The sequence below is a fragment of the Ambystoma mexicanum genome, chromosome 4q (assembly GCF_040938575.1).
Source record: "Ambystoma mexicanum isolate Mex_15411 chromosome 4q, UKY_AmexF1_1, whole genome shotgun sequence".
In the NCBI taxonomy this organism is placed as follows: domain Eukaryota; kingdom Metazoa; phylum Chordata; class Amphibia; order Caudata; family Ambystomatidae; genus Ambystoma; species Ambystoma mexicanum.
In genome coordinates this window covers 1170837151-1170857558 of record NC_090928.1, presented here as the reverse complement: position 1 = coordinate 1170857558, position 20408 = coordinate 1170837151, and the positions used below count along the sequence as shown (strand labels likewise).

The 20408-nt window shown below is 46.0% G+C and overlaps 1 protein-coding gene across 3 annotated transcripts in view; it reads left to right on the top strand.

The window, feature by feature from the left end:
- DAAM2 (dishevelled associated activator of morphogenesis 2) overlaps positions 1 to 20408 on the top strand; it is an 858328-nt gene that overhangs the window by 276766 nt on the left and 561154 nt on the right. For all 3 annotated transcript variants that reach the window (XM_069608749.1, XM_069608748.1, XM_069608750.1), the window contains one exon: positions 15655 to 15744. In XM_069608749.1, the coding sequence (XP_069464850.1) occupies positions 15655 to 15744 (90 nt within the window). The remainder of the gene's footprint in view (positions 1 to 15654; positions 15745 to 20408) is intronic.

Below are 20408 nucleotides of genomic sequence, written 5' to 3'. Positions count from 1 at the left end.
TTGTTAGGGTGTTAAACTGTGGTGATCTTAGCGGTCTTGTAGCTAAATGTTTATTAATGTAAGAGTTGAGACATTTGGGAGTAATGTGATGGGGGATTTGGAAAGTAGTTCAGTTTATTTTGTGTGTTATCAACTTTGTAGCAGGAAGAAAGTTGAGGTTTTGTAAGTGCCAAAATAAGTCTAGCTGCTTTGTTTTGGGTAGGTTGCAGTTGGTTGAGTGGTTTTTTTTGTTTAGTTCTAGATAGAGACTATTACAACAGAACAATGAGGAGAGGACAAGGGCTCTGGGCCCTTTAATGTTGGATGCCATTACAAAGTAGGGGGCAATTGTCCTAAGGGTGTGGAGCTGGAAGTGGGATTTTTGTGCTTGTAAGCATGGTTGTGGTTGTAGTGAGAATTCGAAATTGTAAATCCTACCTAGATTTTTGGCCTCGTCTGACGTGGTGGGTGTCTTAACCATAGGGGAGTTGGGGGGCATTTGGAAGGAAGGAAGTGTTACCGTGGTTGGGACCCCAAAGTAGATAATCTGTGCTTTAGAGGTGTTAACGCAGAGATTATTGTCTATTGTCTATTGTCCAATCCTTGAGTCGCTGGAGAAGTTACATTAATGGTGATTGTTGTGAACAGGCTCCAGGTTACCCGAGAACCATCTGCGTACAACTGGAAAGATTTTAATGTCTGCTAAGGGTTGAATGTCAACATTAAATAGCCATGGGGATGAGCTGGGACCCTGGGGGACACCACACTGTAATCGGGAAATTGGTGCGTTGAAGTCTCCCATTTAACCCTCATGGTGCCATCATCGAGTCCGTTCGTGATCCACTCCAAGGCAGTGCCATCTAGTCCCATTGGCACTTTTCATATTTCTATTCCTGGTTTGGCTGAATAGTATGAAATGTGGATTACAAAGTTGTCATTTCTGATGGCTTGTATATTAGCCCGTAGTTGTGAAAATTAAAGAAGAGGAGAGAGGTTGGCACCTGGGAGGTGACAGGCCACAATTACTGGCATGCAGGTGTTATTTTTATGTGGTATTTGCACACTCATTTTGTGGGTTGTGTCCGTCTGGGATATCTTTAGTCCCTCTGGGGAGACGAGGGATTCATCTCTTTTATTAATTCTATTTGAGACAATTATTTTACAGTCAGATTGTATTATTGGGTGAGTGACATTTTGGTCATTCATTGTCTGTCTCTGTCTCGCCTACTACTTTAAGGTTGCTTAGGGCTAACGTGCTTTCTGGACCACGAATCAGCTCTAGTTCTTTACTATTCTTGAATGTTCTGATACGTGTAGGTGGTCTGTCATCACACACAACTAAGGTTCACTTTTTAGCCTGGAGCGTCATGTGTTCCTCATCACATGTGTTGACGGTCTGTCTGTTTTGCATGGTAGGATAGTTATGTCCCGGCGTAGTCCTGCATTTATGGCGGTTTCAGAAAGCTCATTGAAAAAGGCAGGGGCGTTGCTAGGGGGGGGCTAAGGGGGCTATAGCCCCTGATCTTTTGGTTGTAGCCCCGGATAGAATCTCAGGAGCTACAGCCAAAAGACTAGCTAGCCCCCAGTCCCAACAGTTCCGACATCAGCTTAGCCCCGGGTCTTTTCCAGATCTAGCAACTCCCCTGGAAAAAGGTTTTTAGGGTCAGCTGCCAGAGATGTAGGCAATTAGTAAAAACGACCATATTTTCTTATTGTGGCCCCAACAGCAGCCAGCGTAAACGGTGTCTGGGCTATAACCGAGGCATTTCTTTTTACAATGTGCATGTCCATTTTTAAGAGGTCATTTCAGGAGGGATGTTAATGCAATGACACTGTTTAAGGCTATGCTGGTGATTAGTGTCAATTTCAGTGAGTTGCTCTTCCCTAGAGTGTTAGGGTTGAGTTTCCAAAAGAAGATTAGATGTAGATTATATGCAGATTAGATGCATTTATTTAAATGCACGTCGGATGCAAATTAAGTATGACAGCAATATTACAAGGCCCCAGGTGCTAGATTAGGTTTGATTACACACAGTTCAGATGTAATATAAACGCCCAGGCAAAAAACACAGCGACAGGAGGGGGGGTAGGGGGGGGGCATAATATTTTTTTTTTGTAATGCACATCAGATGCAATATCAATTAACAGGCAATAAATACTGGGTGCTTCAGCCTGATACATTTCTTGAAATATCCTTAAAACGCGCAAGAAAATGCCAAGGGTGTTGCTAGGGGTAGGCCTGAGGGGGCGGGGGGGCTAAAGCCCTGGGTGTTTTGGTTCTAGCCCCAGATAGAAGCTCAGGAGCTAGAAAAAAAATGCTAGCTAGCCCCGAGTCCCGACAGTCCCAACATAAGTGTAGCCCTGGAATTTTTCCAGACCTAGCAACACCCCTGTGCGCCATTAATGGACAAGAAACTTTAAATGCACCGGTAATTAAAGGGCCGTAGACCTATGCCAGGGACATGCAATCAAAAGAAAACAGACCAGTCTGTTACGGGTGGAAAGAACCGGATTACAGTCAGGGTAGCTCAGTAGGTCAGGCTGGGGTAGCAAGCGGAGGCCTGAGGCCTCCACACACCCTAAAAGGACCAGGGAGGTCCCGCCCTGCCCTCTGCAGCCTCTTGCTGTGGATGCCTCTGGGCGGGGAATTAAAGGATTTCATGTTCTGCGTGGTCGCTGCTGAAGAAATCGTTCTTTTTCTACTAAACATGTGAGCACAGAGAAGCTCGAGCCCTGCTTCTACGTGTGACCTGTGACCTACATCCTTGCAGGGGTCTGTAACGTGGATTAAAGGCCCGAGCGCCTCGCTTGGCCGCTCTCTTGTTTGGAAACTGTATACGCTGCCACATGGCCTTCCCTCTTCTCCCACACATATGCAGTTGGCAGTGACCCCAGTGTTGTGGCGGGCAGCCCGCGGTTCTTTTGTGCGTCTCTGGGGCTCGGCACTCTGCGGGCCTTTAAATCTGTCAGCGGCCCTGCCAGCCTCAGAGTGCAGTGCACCTACTCTTTCCACGAGTTCCCAGGCTAACTTCTCTCGAATGGGCTAGAACTGGGGGAGGATTAAAGGACTACTGCCCCATGTGGCCTGCATGGTGTCACAGTGATATAGGAAGCCGAGGCGGGCTACCTTTGTTCTGGGTGCAAGACCCACATATTTCAGAGAATGTGCTCCCCGTTCAGCGGACAGTTCGGAGAGAATGAATGGGACTGCTATTTATGTGTAATCCAGTGTGTCTGTGGGAACAAGGTTGCCCCAAAACACACGCTCCCATGCAGCGGTTTGACATACTTGCCTACATTTCAAAATCAAAAACCCTGAGCTGTATGCTCCGCCCATAGTCACACAAGACTCGGCTCACATGCCCCGCCCACATGTCAACAAGGTCAACTCAGTTGCGAATACTGTCAAGGGAAATACAGCAAATAAAGGCAACTGACCTGGTCAGATGGCACTGGGAGCTAAGCACTCGCCCCAGATATCTGCATGCAGCCTGCTGTGGCAGGTTCGAATCCCGGCAGGGTCAACTCACCCTTTCATCTTTCTGAGGTCAATAAAATGAGTACCACTATCTGGGATTATAATGTGTTCTGTTATTTGAGCGCTCTGAAACCTATGAGTGTGTAGCGTTATAGAAGAAATACATTATTCATAATCATAAAAATATTATTATTATTAACTCTATCACTAAGTACCATGTTTGGGACGGTGGGGGGGAGTTAAGGGAGGGAGGCAGTCCATGTCTGTTTGACGGTATGGTCAAAGTAGGGGAGCCTACAGTTGAACGCTGCAAAGACAGCTGAGCAGGTTTGACGACTGCTGCTGAGAATTAATGTGTTTAGACCTGCCTATAAATCCTATGTTTATTTATTATTATTTTTTTTGTTACAATATCTGCTAAATGAGGTTTAAGAGGTTTTGATTCGACCTGGATATAGACTCCGCTCTCCACCATCCCACAGAAGTGAAGGCGGCGTGGGTTTCTACAGTAAATGCTGTCCATTTCCAGCACTGGAAACACTCAACATCGCAGTCTTTAAGTATTCAACGAGATCATCTCCATCACTCCAAACCGTCTCAAAGAAAACATAAATATGGCATTTCCTGTGCAAAGGGTTTTCAGTAAAACGTGCTTATTCTTTGGCATACCCGAGATCACGTGTTTCACTGGGAGGAGGTACAACCACAACCTTGAGAACACTGCTCCGCCAATATGCACATACCCTGGGTGACCCTACATACAGAGGAGTCGATTGCTGGCCACCAAAAAGGGAAATTGAGCCATGTGATGGAGACTGCTTGACGACCGAATGCTGTGCCTTTTCGCGTTTTGCCCCAACGCTCACTTTTCAGCTGTACAAGCTGTGCGCGACCTCACTATGCACGAAGCCCGATGCTCCTGTCATCGGAAGCAGCAGGAGGGCAGCCCTGCGCTTCACAACAGTAACAAAGGGTGTGTGGAGATTTGGGGACGAACAGACTCGGGCACGCCGGGCCCAGACCACTCTTCAGCCCACAGGTCACAGGCGGCTGCTGCAGCACCAGAGGTGTTGCTAGGGGTGAGGCTGAAGGGTCTATAGCCCCCGGTCTTTTGGTTGTAGCCCCAGATAGAAGCTCACGGTCAACAACCAAAATGCTAGCTAGCCCGAGTCCTGACAGCACCAACATTAGCGTAGCCGCGGATGTTTTCCAGACCTAGCAACACCCCTGTGCAGTGCCTTTCCACCTGGCCGTTCTGCTACTGCTGATGAAGAGCAGTGCCTCGCGCCACTACTGGCCCCGCCCATGCATCCACCCGATTGGCTACCAGCAGCAGTATTTCTTAGCCAATGGGTGGAGGCATAGGAAGAGTCGCAGCAACTCTGAGGATCCGCCGGAAGATACATAGTCTCCACTCTCTTCCCCGGAGACGAGAGTAAAAACCCTGAGTCTCCGGGCTAAATCCGGAGGTTAGACAGGTAGGGTGGTTGAAGTGTAATGTAATGAAGGTCTCCTCCAAGCTGGCATGGTGGGAGAAGGCGCAGCAGGCGCACTATTGAAATTAAATGCGCCCTGCTCTCAGGAGCGGGGCGCTTTTAATAACAAAAGGGCGCTGATGCTTTTGCATCAATGTAGATTCTAAAAATGTAGAACCCCCGCACATGATCAGGGGCGTGCGGGGGTGAGGGAGGAGTTGCACATTTTTGTTTTGCTGCCGCTGCTAAGGCCCGCCCTCCTGAAACAGGTACTGCTAGTCACAAAGTAAGGGAGCGATGACACCCTTTATTTCCCGCCCGAGACTCTTCTCACGTCGTGAGAATTAGTCATGCGCATTTCCTTTAATTAGTGAACGTCGCCCTTCACGCCATTCCTACCATTAAAGGCCTAGAGGATTCAAGTTAAGGACACCTGCCTGTGTTTTTAGGAACACCTGTTGACCATCTTTTGAAGCTGCTAAATAGTGGGGCTGAATCAAAATGTGGCTTTGGGTAGATCTTCAGCTGTATTCCATTAACAATAGGATATTCGCTGGACGTTGGATGATGAATAATGGTTTATAGTCATTGCTTCAAATGCATTTTCTTTTTCTTTTTTTAAATTGGGAATCACCTTCCCAAACCCTATTTTTTTACCTTTAAAACCCATTTTAATTAAACTAAACCCTTTACCATTCAATGCTTTTTTCTCTCGATGCTTTTATTTCTCTGGTATGGCATTCAATGCTATTGCATTCGATGCTTTTTGTTTCAATGCTTTTGTTTCTCTGGTATGGCATTCAATGCTATTGCATTCGATGCTTTTTGTTTCGATGCTTTTGTTTCTCTGGTATGGCATTCAATGCTATTGCATTCAATGCTTTTTGTTTCGATGCTTTTGTTTCTCTGGTATGGCATTCAATGCTATTGCATTCGATGCTTTTTGTTGCGATGCTTTTGTTTCTCTGGTATGGCATTCAATGCTATTGCATTCAATGCTTTTGTTTCAATGCTTTTGTTTCTCTGGTATGGCATTCAATGCTATTGCATTCGATGCAATGACCAGATACCTGAATAATAAATCACTTTACCTCCGGGAAAAGCTGAACACAACCACACCAAGCAAAAAAACAAAGACTGTTTTCAAATGGCTATAGAAAGTAAGCATAGTGGCTGTCAGGGTCGCCATGACTGTCTGCAGGGCCGGGAGAGTTTGGGTGAAAAGCGAGTTGGAATCCTATGGGGAACCCCCCAGGAATGGCCTTTTAATCCTGTGTTTTAATTTATTAGAGCTGTGCGTAAGCTGCATCCCACGGGTCCAAATCCCTGGCTGGTAATGAGGGGGTTAACATGTCTACTGCAGAGATCCCTATCAAGGTTGCGTGAGATGCTGCAAGAGTACAAGGATGCTTGGGAGTTTCTAAACTCCTTTCTCATTTCCCTCTGCACCCTCTGATGAAGAAGGCAATGAGACTTCGAAAACTAATGCATTGGTCCATCGCTGCATGATATTTTCAGTTACTCCAATAAAAGGTTGCAAAACTTGCATTTTGTGTGATTGAAAACAAAAAAATCAATTAACACAGAGACAAAACTTTCTATACGCAATAAAACTCTTTAGCATCGCAAGGGCCTGTAGCACTTCAGTGGCCAGCGGGAGGCGCTGTCCGCTGCCTTTGCCTGACCTTCTACAACCAGAACTCAAAATATGGGCAGATCCAAAAGAAACATTTGAAAGGACAAGGGGAGACATCCCCCACCCCAAACAAACTGTGACTCTTCTGGAAGCACCAATCACCTCAGCCTCCATCGACCAACACGCGCCTCTAAAACAACACACATGCGAGCCGAAATGGTCATTGCACTGGTAGACACAAGAGCTCAACCTCAGCAAAAGAGAAATCGGGAAAGAAGAGAGAACCTGGCGCCCCTCCAGGACTCCTGCTCCTCAAGGAACTCTGAGCAACCTGCTGACAACTAATCAACACAGCCAAGGCCTCCTACTATCAGAACACCATAGCCGAAGCCGACAACAAAAGCAGAGCCCTCTTAAGCACTGCGTCAACCCGCTACCCAACCCTGCCATACCAAACTCATCGAAAAATCCACCGCCATCAACACCTCCTTCATCAACAAAATCAGCAAGATTCGCCAGCACATAGACATCAGCTCTAGATCCACAGACCCACCTCACTCCCCTCCTCGTGAAATCTCCACACCCTGGACAACATTCAAGACACTCTCGACAGAGGACATGGTAGAAACTCTGGCAGCCCTTAAAGCCACATCGTATACAGATGACATGCTTCCCGCATCCATCCTCAAGACCCTCCCAGCACCTTCCCATAGACCCTAAAAAGAGGACAACTCCTCCCTCTACTAAAGAAACTCACACTGGATTTCTACAACCTAGGTAACTATCGCTCCATCACCCATCTTCCCTTCCTAGGTAAGATCATAGAGAAAGCGGCAGCCCCACAACTGCGGCAACACATCGACATCAACAATCTCCTCCAAACCTACAAATCCGGATTCATACCCAGATGCAGCACAGAGCCAGTAACCATACAGCTGGCCGGCGCCGCCCTCAACATCCTTGACGATGGCCAACCCTGCCTCCTGGTACTACTCGACCTCTTGGTCGCTTTCCAAACAGTAGACCACCAGGTGCTTACTGACACCCTACATTGGCGCATGGGGGATCAACAGCCTTGACCTATGCTGGTTCAAGTCCTACCTTGCCAACCGCAGGAAGTTTGTTTAGATGGACTCCGCTAGATCGCCAATGCTAATCGTCACCTGTGGAGTCCTGCAGGGTTCCATCCTCTATACAGTGATCTTCAATCTATACATGGAGCTGCTCGGAGCCCTCCTAGCCACACACAACATCCAGATCCACCAATATGCCGACTACACAGAGCTATACCTCAAGATCGACTCCATCAAGGACATCCACGGGCTCAAACCCTGCCTCTCGCTGATCCAGTCTTGGATGTCCAGTGCATACCTGAATTTCAACCCCTCTAAGACCGAATTCCTAATCCTCACTAACAACACCGAACACCCAGACATAAAGACCTGGCTATCAATCTTGAACTCTGAGGGCTTCACACCCAAGCTCACCTGCTGCGCCTAGTACCTCGGGTTTCACACAAGGCATAAATTAGTTTTCAAAAATTGTTTAGCAGAATTTGCTAATTAAAAAATCTGTTGGGGCGGGAGAAATATTATTTCCAGCCACTTTCTAAGCACCCAGGCCTGCAGTAATAACATAGCCTGCTTGTAGAGGGCATTTCAAATATTCCTTCCTTCTCGCGAATCACGAGAAGGAAAGAATATTTGAAAGGCGGTCTGCCAGCATACCATTTTACTGTGGCGCTGGGTACTAGCAAGTGGCTGGAATTAATATTTCTCGTGGCCACTTGCTAACACCCAGCCCCGCAAACAAGGAGCTCCCCCTCTTCCACCCTCCCCTAAGCACCCCAGCATGACTCCTTACCTTGGATGGAAGCCGGGTCTGTGAGTGGAGCTGGGGTGCAAGTCTTCTCCGCGTGACTTCGACGCCACTACCGGGCTGGGCTCATACATTGATACAATGTATTTAGCCCAGCCCTGGAGCTGCTGCCTGCTGCCTGCACACTGTCAGTGCACCGAGCACAGAGTTTAAATAAACAGGCACAGTAATCTGTGCCTTTTAAACTTTGTGCTCGTGCCATAAATCATATCGCATTTTCTGTGACATGATATTACATTTAAACGCAAACCAGCGGTATTGTATCGCAAATTGCGATGCGATACTGCTTATTTTATGCCTTGTTCACATAAACAAACACCTCTCCTTCAAGACACGCATAGCTCAGAAAACTTAGACAGCTTGGGATCAGCTCTCCCTCTGCAGAAAGTCAAGCCCTTCCTCCCTCCAGACAGCTTCAGATCCCCCCTTCAAGCACTGGTCCTATCCCACCTGTATGGGGGCAATGCCCTCCTCAAAGGCTTCCTGTCGTGCTCCACTTAAGTGTCCTACACGTGGCAGCACACCTAATCAGGGGTCTATGCAGATAAAAGCACATCACCCAGCCCTCATCGACCTTCACTGGTTCCCAATACATTTACAAATCACCTTCAAGTCTTACTGCATCATCCATAGGGCAGTCGCCCTCATGTCACCAAGCTACCTCGCAGAGAAACTCAACATCTCCGGCGGGCAGTGCACCACCCGATGCCAGGACATGCGCAGACTTGAAATCCCCTGCTGCAACAAGAAAAAGGACCAGAAAACTACCTCCGAAGACTATGGAACCTCATCCCAATCGGCATTAGACTCGCCCCCACGTTCCAACAATTGAGAAAAGAACTCAAGAAACACCTCTTCAAGGAGTCTCTCCTCCTCAAGATATAGGCCATCGCGTCGCCCCTAGCGCCACCTGACTCGCTATACGCCGCCCGTCCCTCTCCTCCCCACCACCTGGTACAGCTGTATCGCACATCTGTGCCCCTCTGTATCCTACCCCCTCCCCGTTGTAGATCTGTTCTTTTGTGACCTCTGAAAAGTGCTCAGTTATGCATCTGTGCTGTTGTACACCTCTGTAAAGCGTTCCGTTGTGTATCTGTATTGGTGTATGCCTCTCTAAAGCACTCCGTTGCTTCTCGACGCTAGGTCCACACTGAATAAATACCTAATAATAATAATAATAATAATAGTGCCAATCATTTTCCACCCCAAGAGTAGCTCATACCAGCCCCATTCTATCTACACGGATAGTTGCAGAAGAAGGCAAACTACACTGCCATCAAAGGGTCTGTTTCTAACTATGTTTTACTTTACATGCTTCCTGTGCGTTAAACAAACACAATCTGTAGAGGACAATATGAAGAATAAGAAAGCAAGTGGATAGGGCCGATAGGATAGCTGAGGGGCAACACGTTAGAGCAACACAGGTTTGTTTCCCAGTACCGCGCTTAGAGGCTGGTCTCCTGTATTAAGCGCGTTATAAAAGAGTCATCCTTTTTTTTATTAAAACAGATTTACTTTTAATTTCTGAAGTGGTTTGACCTTGTTGGCAACTTCATTAAAAAGCAATTATTTGGTTACAGCTTCAATTGAATACTTGGCCTTCTATTTTATATGCAGCCGAATACTAAAAATGCTCTTAAGTGCACTCCTATTTAATTGAGTTTAGCTGGTTACAGCATCAAATATCTTCATAAACTTGAGTTTTGAAGGTTCTTTTTCCAGTAAGCTGAACTTGTTTTCCAGATAACCAGGCCTAACAGGTGGGAATAGGGGACTGCACGGGGAGGGGGGGGGGGGTTAGTAGAGCAGGACAAAAGAAGTCAGGAAGGTACCATGTGGTGGTGGGGCCTCCAAGGAACAGTACACGAAACGATTGTCAGACAGCGGCTCTAAGGGAATTGAATATGTGTTTTCAGGGCTTCAAGTGGGCTGGGGCTCACTGGGACACAGCCTCAGCAGTGTCTAAAAACTTCACTCAAGCTTGTGGCGTGCAATGGCTCCCTGACCCGGTATTCTGACGTGCAAAAAATTAATGAAATGAAGTAGTGTGACAATACTGCTCTTAATCAGTAGATGTCAGTATCGCCCCATATATATCAATCCCATCATCAGTTTTATATATTTGAAGTTAGCTTGTGTATTTTATAATGTTGTGAAGGTTAAATATATACTTTACTTGATGTTTGCAGCAGATTATTATATCGAAACCTTTAAAAGTGTTTGAATAACAAATGAATGTATGAGGAACATGGATTTCCTCCAAAAGAACTGAGGAATTGGAGCCTGCGCTGGCTTCGTTTGATGTTGGTTTCCTTTCAATATTTTAATATTTTTATTTGTATTGATTTTCTGGCTGCCTATTCATTATCTTTTTTAACACACTGCTTCAAATAGATTTTGCTACCTTTTATGATTGGTACAAAACCTTGCCTGTGCCTTTGAGGCCAGTGCTTTATCTATATAATCCACACCTACTTTAACGTTCTTTAGCTACTTGCTACTCATATACTGCCCCAGACACTAATTCTGCCACTCCCCATACATGTTTTTTAGCACCCCCCTTGATTTCTTAGCCCACCTAAAGTTCTGCTTGTGTAAAAAAAAAAAAAATCTCTTATTGCTTCCTACTTGGGAGTAATGGAAACAGTATCTGGTGAGGAAGGATAGCTCAGGAGCAACACATTTGTCTTGGAAGCAAGACAACGCAGGGCAACACAGGTTCGCAGCCCGATTCCGCGCTTAGCAACCACTCGCTGGTATTAAGCGCGTTATAAAAGAACAATTATAATTATGTGACACAGGGGCAAGGGTGGTCTATACTGCCATCTTAAAGTGGGCTTCATGGTCGTGCTTTCAGCCTGCCCCCTAGTGGCCACGATGATAGTTACAGCAGAAGGAGAGACAGGAAATGGTAATGTAGGCGGGGCTTGGTGAAAGAGGGAGAGAGAGCTCTGTAAAGGGAGGGTAGCAAGGCCAAGATTGTAAGGCAAGCATCAAAGCTACACAGAAATGCATGAATATACATGATTATCCCACCCATATCCCGAACATCGTTTCCTAATAACCAACTCTTGCCTTCTTCCCAACTATTAAGTACAAAAGCTGCATGAATAGACCATGAATGTAGCACTCCACATATATTAAAATAGCATATGTCTTGTATAACTCTCCATGCCAGATTCCTCCCACTTCTAAGCACTGTAATAATAACTATTATTATTACTACTATCATTATTGCATCATTTCATGACGCAGCTCCCAAATCAATAAAGAAAACACTAAAAGTGGCACTCCGTCCATCAAAAGGTCTTAATTCTGAAAAGTAGACACGTATCTGTTGATTTGATGACAATCAACAATAAACTTAACACACAGACTGATCCCGATATGGGAGCAAAGTGTAGAAGACTTCTAAACAGGACTTCCTTACCCTCAGCAGCATGGCACAAAATACAACCAAACACAATTTCATTTTCTGTGTCAGCCCTCCCCGCCCCCTCAGCAAAAGGATTAAAACATCTGTTCACTACCTCTAGAGTCTGCGGTGGTCCCTTAGCATGTAGCCCCAGTACTACTACTCTTCCAGATGTGTGACCACTTGAACTCTCACTCAGCACTGGCATGGGTGCCACCCTCACAAACCCACATCCTTCTTTCTCCTGACTTCCCAAAATCAAAACCTGCTTTGGACCAAGTCATTGGCTGAGCACCAGCCACATGCAGTACCATCTTTCACGAAATACAATTGTTGGGCGAGCAACTGCCAGAGGCGATTTCCATCCTCCACCAAAGCCAAGCAGTGGGCGGAATACCTGCCAAAATCCAGTGTTTTCCCTGACCAAGAACAAGCAGTGGGCTGAGCACCTGACAGAGACCAGTCCCCTTCTCCAGGAAAACCAAGCAGTGGGCTGATAACCTGTGAGAGGCCAATGCCATCCTCCATACACTCAAACAGTGGGCAGAGTACCTGCCAGAGGCTAATTGTGATGCTGGAAATGCATTGGAGGGACTGGGGCCACCTGTCCTTGTTCTGTAGTCCCATTTTCGTGTATGTTCTGTTTTATTTTCTGCACAGGAGTCCATGTGGAACTCCTGGCAGTGCAGCTCTTCCTCTTTTTGGTTTGGTGTTCAGACCCCTGGGTTACCCGTATGGCACCCATGCGTGGGGGTACAACCCTGTATCCCTAGTGTATGTTTTTGGGCAACTGTGTGTGGCCCACAGAGCAGGGTATGGGCTGGTGGCAGCTCCATGCTGTATTTGACAGGTGCTCTGAATGTCCTCCATTTTGAGATACCCAGGCCCTGCCATTGGAATCAGTTGATTCCTGGTAGGAAACAAGATGGCCCCTGTGGCCTCTTGCTTTCTATTGCCTGTTACCTTGTTTTTCCCAAAGTCCTGTGAAGCCCTGACTCTGTTCCTTCCACCTGACTGGCTGTTGGGTGGAAGTGCCATATATGGTATTGTGGGGAAGTCCAGGCCAGACAAGCTGGAGTCTTCCCAGTGACTGTATGTTGTGGGTACGCCCTTGGGGTGGGATTTAGGTGAATGGAGTGTATGACCAATATGCAATCCTTGTTATGGGTTTCCAGTTTCTGGTATGTGACACAAAGACTGAGACAGCCCCGCCCGAATCTGTTATGAATGCAGTGTGGAGTGCTGAATGGCTGGGAACTTGTCCCAATACACATTCCTTGTTGTGAGTGTCTGAGAGGGAGGAGGATGGCCTGAATGCACTGTGAGCCTGATTGGCTGCCTGACTGCCAAATTCCCTTCTGAGTGATTGGTTGCCCGAGTGTGACCCAGCAGAGTGAATGAGAGACAGGACAGTATATCTGGGGGCCTCTCACTGCTAGAAATCATTCAGAAGCTGAAGTCGAAACTGATGCTTAATCTCAAAGTCGAGCCCGAAGAAGAAGGTTGACTGCTGTTACCTTCACCGCAGTCTGAAAGCCGCTGTGACGTCGAGACTGATCCGAGAGAGGACCTGGCTAACCTGGCTAGGAGACCTCTTCCCGAGCTACGAGGGACCATCGTGCACAGCTAACCTTCGCCGGAGCACCCTGGAAGCTAGCCTTCGAAAGACTGTCAACCGGAGACGGTGACCGGGGGGGGGAGGGGGAACGAAGAGAAGCACCGGGCAGTTGTCCTCCGTCTTCGACCAGGGTTCACGGGTTTGCTATCATCTCTGGAGGCCCGTCGAAGTTGTGTTTCCCAGAAGCGAGAACTGATTGACTCTGAGCCACTGACGACCGGAGCCGCAACGCTCCATTGATTAAGACACTTTGAATTCACGGACGTTCTCTCCAGCATTGCGACCACTTTGTCCCGTCAGAGAAAGTCCAGGCCGCTGATGCGCCGAGGAGCATCCGCCGGAGGGTTTCCCGCCACCCAGAGACCGCAGAGACGCTGACGACTCAACATCCTTGCTGGGCCAAAGTTCTTCAGTAACGCTTTGCGGCAATGAACTGGCATCGTCGAGGTGCACTGCATGCCTCATCTTCGCAGGACATCCCCGACTGATTGTTGACGAGCACCACCAGGACCGAAGCTGCTGTCTCAACACCTTTGTTCATCATTTCTTCGAGGGATCTCGATGATCTGTGGTTCCGGCCTTAAAGGCGCCACTCAAGAAGGATCCGTCGACGACCCGACATCAAACTCTGCTGTTCTAGGTACATTGGGGTGGTAGAACTATTTTAGAAGAAAATAAGACACACAGAAACAATATATGAACTATACTTGCATTATATTTATATTTACAGGTTGCCGAGGTGGGGGGATCCTCACACAGAACTGTGTCTAGGTAACAGGGCCAGTATTCTGCCTATTGTTTTAACCAACCTGCTTTCCTCCTATGTCTATTGTTGGTTTACTCTATTAACTGATTTGTATGACATTTGAACTGAGTACAGTTGGTGCATTTTAATGGAATCAAAGAAAAAGTGTGGTACCACATAGAAACTGTATATATTTACCATTTTAGATTAACTTGACCACAAAGTGTCTTATTGTGATTGTGTACATAACTTGAGCCTATTTATATAAAGAACTGTGTTTCCACTAACATAGGGTGTGGACATTCCTTTGTGGGTGCTTGGGGACTACACTGTACTTAAGAACCAGCCTGCATCACCTCCTGAGAGCTTAAGCCTTAATTGCTTGGCACATATACCAAATAAAGAATCTTGGCTGGGGTACTTTGTGCTCCCACTCTGCCATATAGAGAGCAGAAGTACAGACATCACCCTCCAGTCTTTACATGAATACCCTATTCGACCTCTGAGCACCTTCTAGAGTCAAATACCTTCTTTCACAAAATCCAAGCAGTAGGCTGAGCACTTGCCAAAATCCAGTCCCTTCCCCATAAAAAGCAGTTCACTGAGCACCTACTGGAGACCAATGCCTTCCGTTATGAGAATCAAGCAGTGGGCTGAGCACCTGCCAAAACCCAGTGCCTTCCCCATAAAAAACAAATCTTTTGGCTGAGCACCTACCAGAGACCAATGCCTTCCTTCCATTATGAAAACTAGGCAATGGGCTGCGTACTTGCCAGAAGCCAGTGCCTTTCTCCACCAAAGCCAATCAGGGGACAGCCAGAGACGCACATGCCACAGGAACTAATCCCTAGAGTGTCCGCTCAACCTTTTATCTTCTCTAGATAGATATTATTATCATTAGTTCTATAATCTTTTAAGATGGAGCTGATGGAAACTTTAGAAAGTGATTGCCAGCATCAAGGGAAAGCCCCCAGACTGGAAAGGTATCAGACAAAGCCGTAGTCTTGCCAGTGTATTCAGTCTGACAATCCCTTCATATTCCCACTTTAACCACTCAAATGAACCCCCCACTTTGACAAAAGAGGGTATCCCTGTTTAGCACAATTCTGTTGGTTATTCTTCCCTTCATGTTTGCAAACCTGTTCCCGCACTTTCTAAACTTTAGAAAATGTGTTAGGAAGGCACGGGTGGAGGCGGCAAAAGGAAATAGCGTGTATATTTTGGATTATTTACTGGTGAGTGCCCTTTACACACCTGATCCACCCAACCAATGATTGAGTAGCTGCAGTAGAGCACGCCATAACTGCTCTTCTGTAGAGGCCAATACAGTCCAATCAGATTGCGTTTGTCTGTTAGAGATCTGCTCAGCATTTGTTGGACTCTGCTTGTCCGCCATTTTGACTTGTTTTCTTGTCTCCCACCCTATGCAGGATGAACTGGATCTCACCGACAAGAACAGGGATGCCATGTTTGCCCTCCCTCTGGAAAAGAAGTGGCAGATTTACTGCAGCAAGAAAAAGGTAGCGTGCCGCCTGTTAGTAGTGCATGTCTGGGAGGGCACCACTGGTACACTATTACATTTCTCAAAATGGAGACGGGTCTATTGCAGCACTGGTCCTCTCACCGTTTACCTCACTCGTCTTCTGCAAACTTCTAAAGAGTTCACAAAGGAGGCAGAGTTAGGGCTTCCAGGCTCTCATGCCAACTTTAAAAAGATTCACAAACACAATCACTCCAAGGGGGTTCACAATGAGTGTTGTAGTACAAATAAAGGACGATTCTGTTGTGTCGCATTGGTGAAACCGCCCTATCCCGTTAGCGTGCCATTAGATGGGATAAATCAATAGTTATTTTGCCATAGCATATTTCAGTGTTTTCTCCAAGTGGCTTCAGGGTACCCTTTCCTTACTTGTTTTGACTCTGGGAAGCAGAAAGTAACTTTACTAATGTTTATTGAACTGCTCTTGATGGCCACCCCGTTGCTGTCCGCGTGCCACCCACAATCCTCTTGGAGATCCAGAAGAATGCAATCAGAACTCAGCAGCGCCCTCTGTTCCTATGCAGGGGCGTGGATTGGTATCGGGGTCAATATTTTGTTACTGCTCGCTAAACCCTGATTTTTCCCCTGTTGAGTACTGTTAAGTTGAGGGCATGTGGCCGAGTACTGCTCCAAGGAATGTCATTCGACCGCCCCCGTAAACGGGACTGTAGGTTGGCCTCCATGGCGGCAGCCTGGAGCAGATCGCTTCCAGCATCCAAGCTCCATTTCTTCCCGGGACCAAAAACATTTTTCAGAGGAACTTCCATGGGAGATTAATTGGGGAAAATGAGAATGAGATGGCCTCTGCAACTTCCTTTTTTATCACCAAAGTATTGGGCAAACTGATCACCAACGCGAGCAATTGGTGAACAAGCTTAATATCTTCTGGGCACCCGACTTTGTGGTGGGCGGGTTGTTAAGTGTTGCCAGATCCTAATCCCCCTCCAGGCAGGAATTGGCACCAAGGAATGGTCATAAAGTATTTCTGTTCTAAATATGTCAAGCAACAATATGAAATCTACTAGTATAGACATTGAACGCGCCAATTTCTGTCTCACCCTGGTGACCCATATTTCAATGGTGTTGCGTTGAGACTATCTGAAGAGAGTTTATAATAGGAGTCACTTTAGAATATGTGTGCAGTGTTCCAAACTACAATAGTGAACATACATGTTGATTACATTTAAGGATATAAGCCAAACATTACACAGGTTCTGATGTTGATTAGGGTACGACGTTCGTTCATTGCATGTTTTTTGTCCGCAGCACTTTTTGCCGAACATTTTTTTTCCAAAAACAATCTTCGAAAAATATGGGGGAAAGGGGCATATAATGGGTAGAGTGGCGTGGTGTACAGGGAATAGATAATAGGTGGGGGCTGGGAGGACCCCCTCAAAATAAAAAAATCGAAGTTGATTAGCATCCTTCTTTACGGATGAAGCATGAGGATTCTTTTTTATTATTATTTATTTTTATTTGGTCATGCATATTTTTATAAGCAATGGGGAGAAACTGAGACAAAGAGTGGAAGGAGATGAGAAGAAGAGTAGTCTGAACAAATGAAGACTGCTCGGAGTAGGTCTGAGCTGTAATTGCCCAGATGCCTACAGGGTAGGTGGGAACAGGGTATTCCGACATTGGGGATTGCTTACATTATGATGGCCTTTCCCCTGAAAGGACCACTCTTGCCAACTTAACAACAGAGCAGTCTTGTGGGTCTGTCATGGTGATGAGGTAGGCGATGGTAGGAAAGGAAATCTTCCTGCACCCCTAGGATCTTTAACAAAGGTTGACTCCCTTCCGCTAATACAGAGGATGAGAGGATGTTGCAGCCAATAGGACTCTCTGCAAACCACAGGTTGGGCCTTATTGGGCTAGTGCACCATATGTTCTCTCATCATACATTGAACATGATTAATTGGAAAAGGTCTTTGGAGCGATGGAATTAGGACTGGGCACTATCCAAAATTACTTTGTTGTTACTAATGGGCAAGTCCAAATGTGTGTTTCAAATAAGCATCTCAATTGTGGCCGTAATAGGGCAAACCTCTCAGTTGCCTCATCTGTGTTTTGAATGGTGGTGTTAATCCTCTCTATGGGCTAAAGTGCTGCATCCCTCTCACTACATCACACCACAAGAAGCAATTCAGTGATCTGGGGTGTTTATATCCCCACTTTTAAGGGGCCTTCTGGAAAAATAAGGCCTTTGTATCGTTGCTCTTAAGAGGTATCCCCTGGTCAAAGATATCAAAATAAAAGATGTTGAAGAAAAACAATCATAAACCCACTTTCAGAAGACGTGAAACATGAGTAATATTAAAAATACAGATTGAGGGGCAAGGAAAGAAAATGAGAAGGGAAACGGGAACCTAAGACAGAGCCGAATAGAGAGAAAGTTGAATAGAAAGAGAGACAAAGAGAGTGTGGGAGTGTATGTGTGGGAGCGTGTGAGTCTGTGTCTGTGTGTGTCTGAAGAGTATTGAATAATGCAGACAGAGAATGAAAGACACAGAGCTAAGGAGAGCAGTTTGTATGAGGTGGTTTAGAATGAAATAAAGGGAATGTGCATTAGGTGCTGCAAAATGTAGAGAGGTAGACTAACACCTGTATTCTTGGTCTTCAAGAATGAAGGGAGAGGAAGAAAGTGCTTGGATATGAGGAATATGAGGCCGTGCGTTATTTGGGAAATATAAGAGTCACATTCTGTTTGACCATATTCTACCCATTCAGACATCTGTATTTTGTATCTTTACTCGGAGTGGATCTTGTCAAGCTCATTGCATGTTCTTGTTTCACCAGCGTTGCCAAGGACAGTGAAATGGATGAATTTCTTCACTGTTGAAGGGCTTTAGATCTTGAGTTTTTGGAGAATGTATAAGACTTCCTTTCCTATTAGAGCCATCTGTTCTGTTGTCATATTGATATGTGGAAAATGTGCAGAGCCTGCCTATGTTTTCTAGTGTTCAGTGCAACCTCTGTTTTCGGCACTTCAGGGTTTTCTTGTGGGCATCCCGGACAATAATGGCCTGGGCAGTCCCATTTATGTGTTTCATTGGTTACATTTAGAAGATCATGAATAGAAGGCCTTTGATAGCAGCCCCGTTTGAAGACGGCTCAAAGGATTAATGGCCTATAGAAAGGGGCACCAGACAGCGAGGCAGTTGCTCTGTACATGGAAGTGTAGCTTTAATCAGTTGTAGGCATTCACTTGTAGTGCCCTCTTCCCTCCCCCAGTAAAAGATGATAATCTCCACCGTTCTAAGATTGACAGTATTCTCAGCTTCTGCTTGGAATCATGGAAGATCTGGTGTCTGTCACTCATTGAGAATTCAAATGCCCCCACTTTCTGCTGCTGGCTTGGCTTAGATGGGAACACTTTGTCGAAGGAGTCCAAATGTAGTGTGGTGTGTAGGCGATCCTGGGAAGTGTGTTCCTTTGGCATGAACATTTCATCAGCAATCCAGGACGCCACACATAAGATGTTAGAACTCATGCATTCTGTTCTACACACATGAGAATTGTGCACACGTCACCAGTGTAGTCAAAATGTGTGCATTTGCGGTGCTACATTCTTGTGCAGGGCGGACATGAATTTGCAGTTTTGCATACATATCTTTGCATTATTTGAACTTGGAGAGTAGCCAAGGTACTAACCACCCTGTTCCTGCTCCCCTCCAACTCACCACGCAAGTACTGTGCAAGCCCACTTGGGCTAGCCAAATTATACACAAACACACACCCAACATAAGTAAGACTCACACACAACAAACACTCCCTGACACTGGACCTTACCCATATGGCTACAACAATCCAGTGTGCACAACAACAACCTTAAATACCCCGACAATCTACACAAGAAACACATAAACACACACCCAATATAACAAACATTCTCATAGAAAACAACCCAGGCAATGTGCACATAAAACACAAAGACACACCCCAACAACCCCAACAACAACAAAAAAACAATCACATCAAAAACAACTCAGTAGACCTTTGGCCTTACTCATACGGATACAACAGGCGCGTGCACGCAATCGGCCATCTGCATTCCAGAACACACAGATGGCAGTTTCTCCTGGTTCTGGATCTATCCTATCACACTATGCTTACTAACCAACCCTGTCCTCTTTCTTGCATAGCCACTTGAGAGCCTGGTGACTGCCCCTGTGTGGTAGCGGTGCTCAGTATAAATCAATAGAACATAACATAACATTAATGGTTGTACATTACATACAAACCCTAATAAGGATACACTCTACTCCTCACATATGGAATCGATAGCTTTTAGCCTGCCATGGTGCAATTCAGTCCCCTTAGAGTGCATTACGATTCTTACCAAAAAAGAGGATAGCACATATTGTAAACACACAATAGCTGATGACTGAACGAATAGAGCAAAATGCATAGAACCTATTTTTATTAAAAAAATATATATAATTTGTTCATTACGACACAACTCATCTACCATGTAATAATGTCTTGGTGCACGAGAATTAAGTTCTTAGCCTATGTTGTGGGTCAGCCCATGATTCCTTAAATAACATCTGGTCCAGGGAAGGTGCGCGATAATGTCTTCCAGAGCTACTCGCACACCCTTAGGGCAGATTAAGCCAAGTGTATTTTTATGCTTTTGATAAG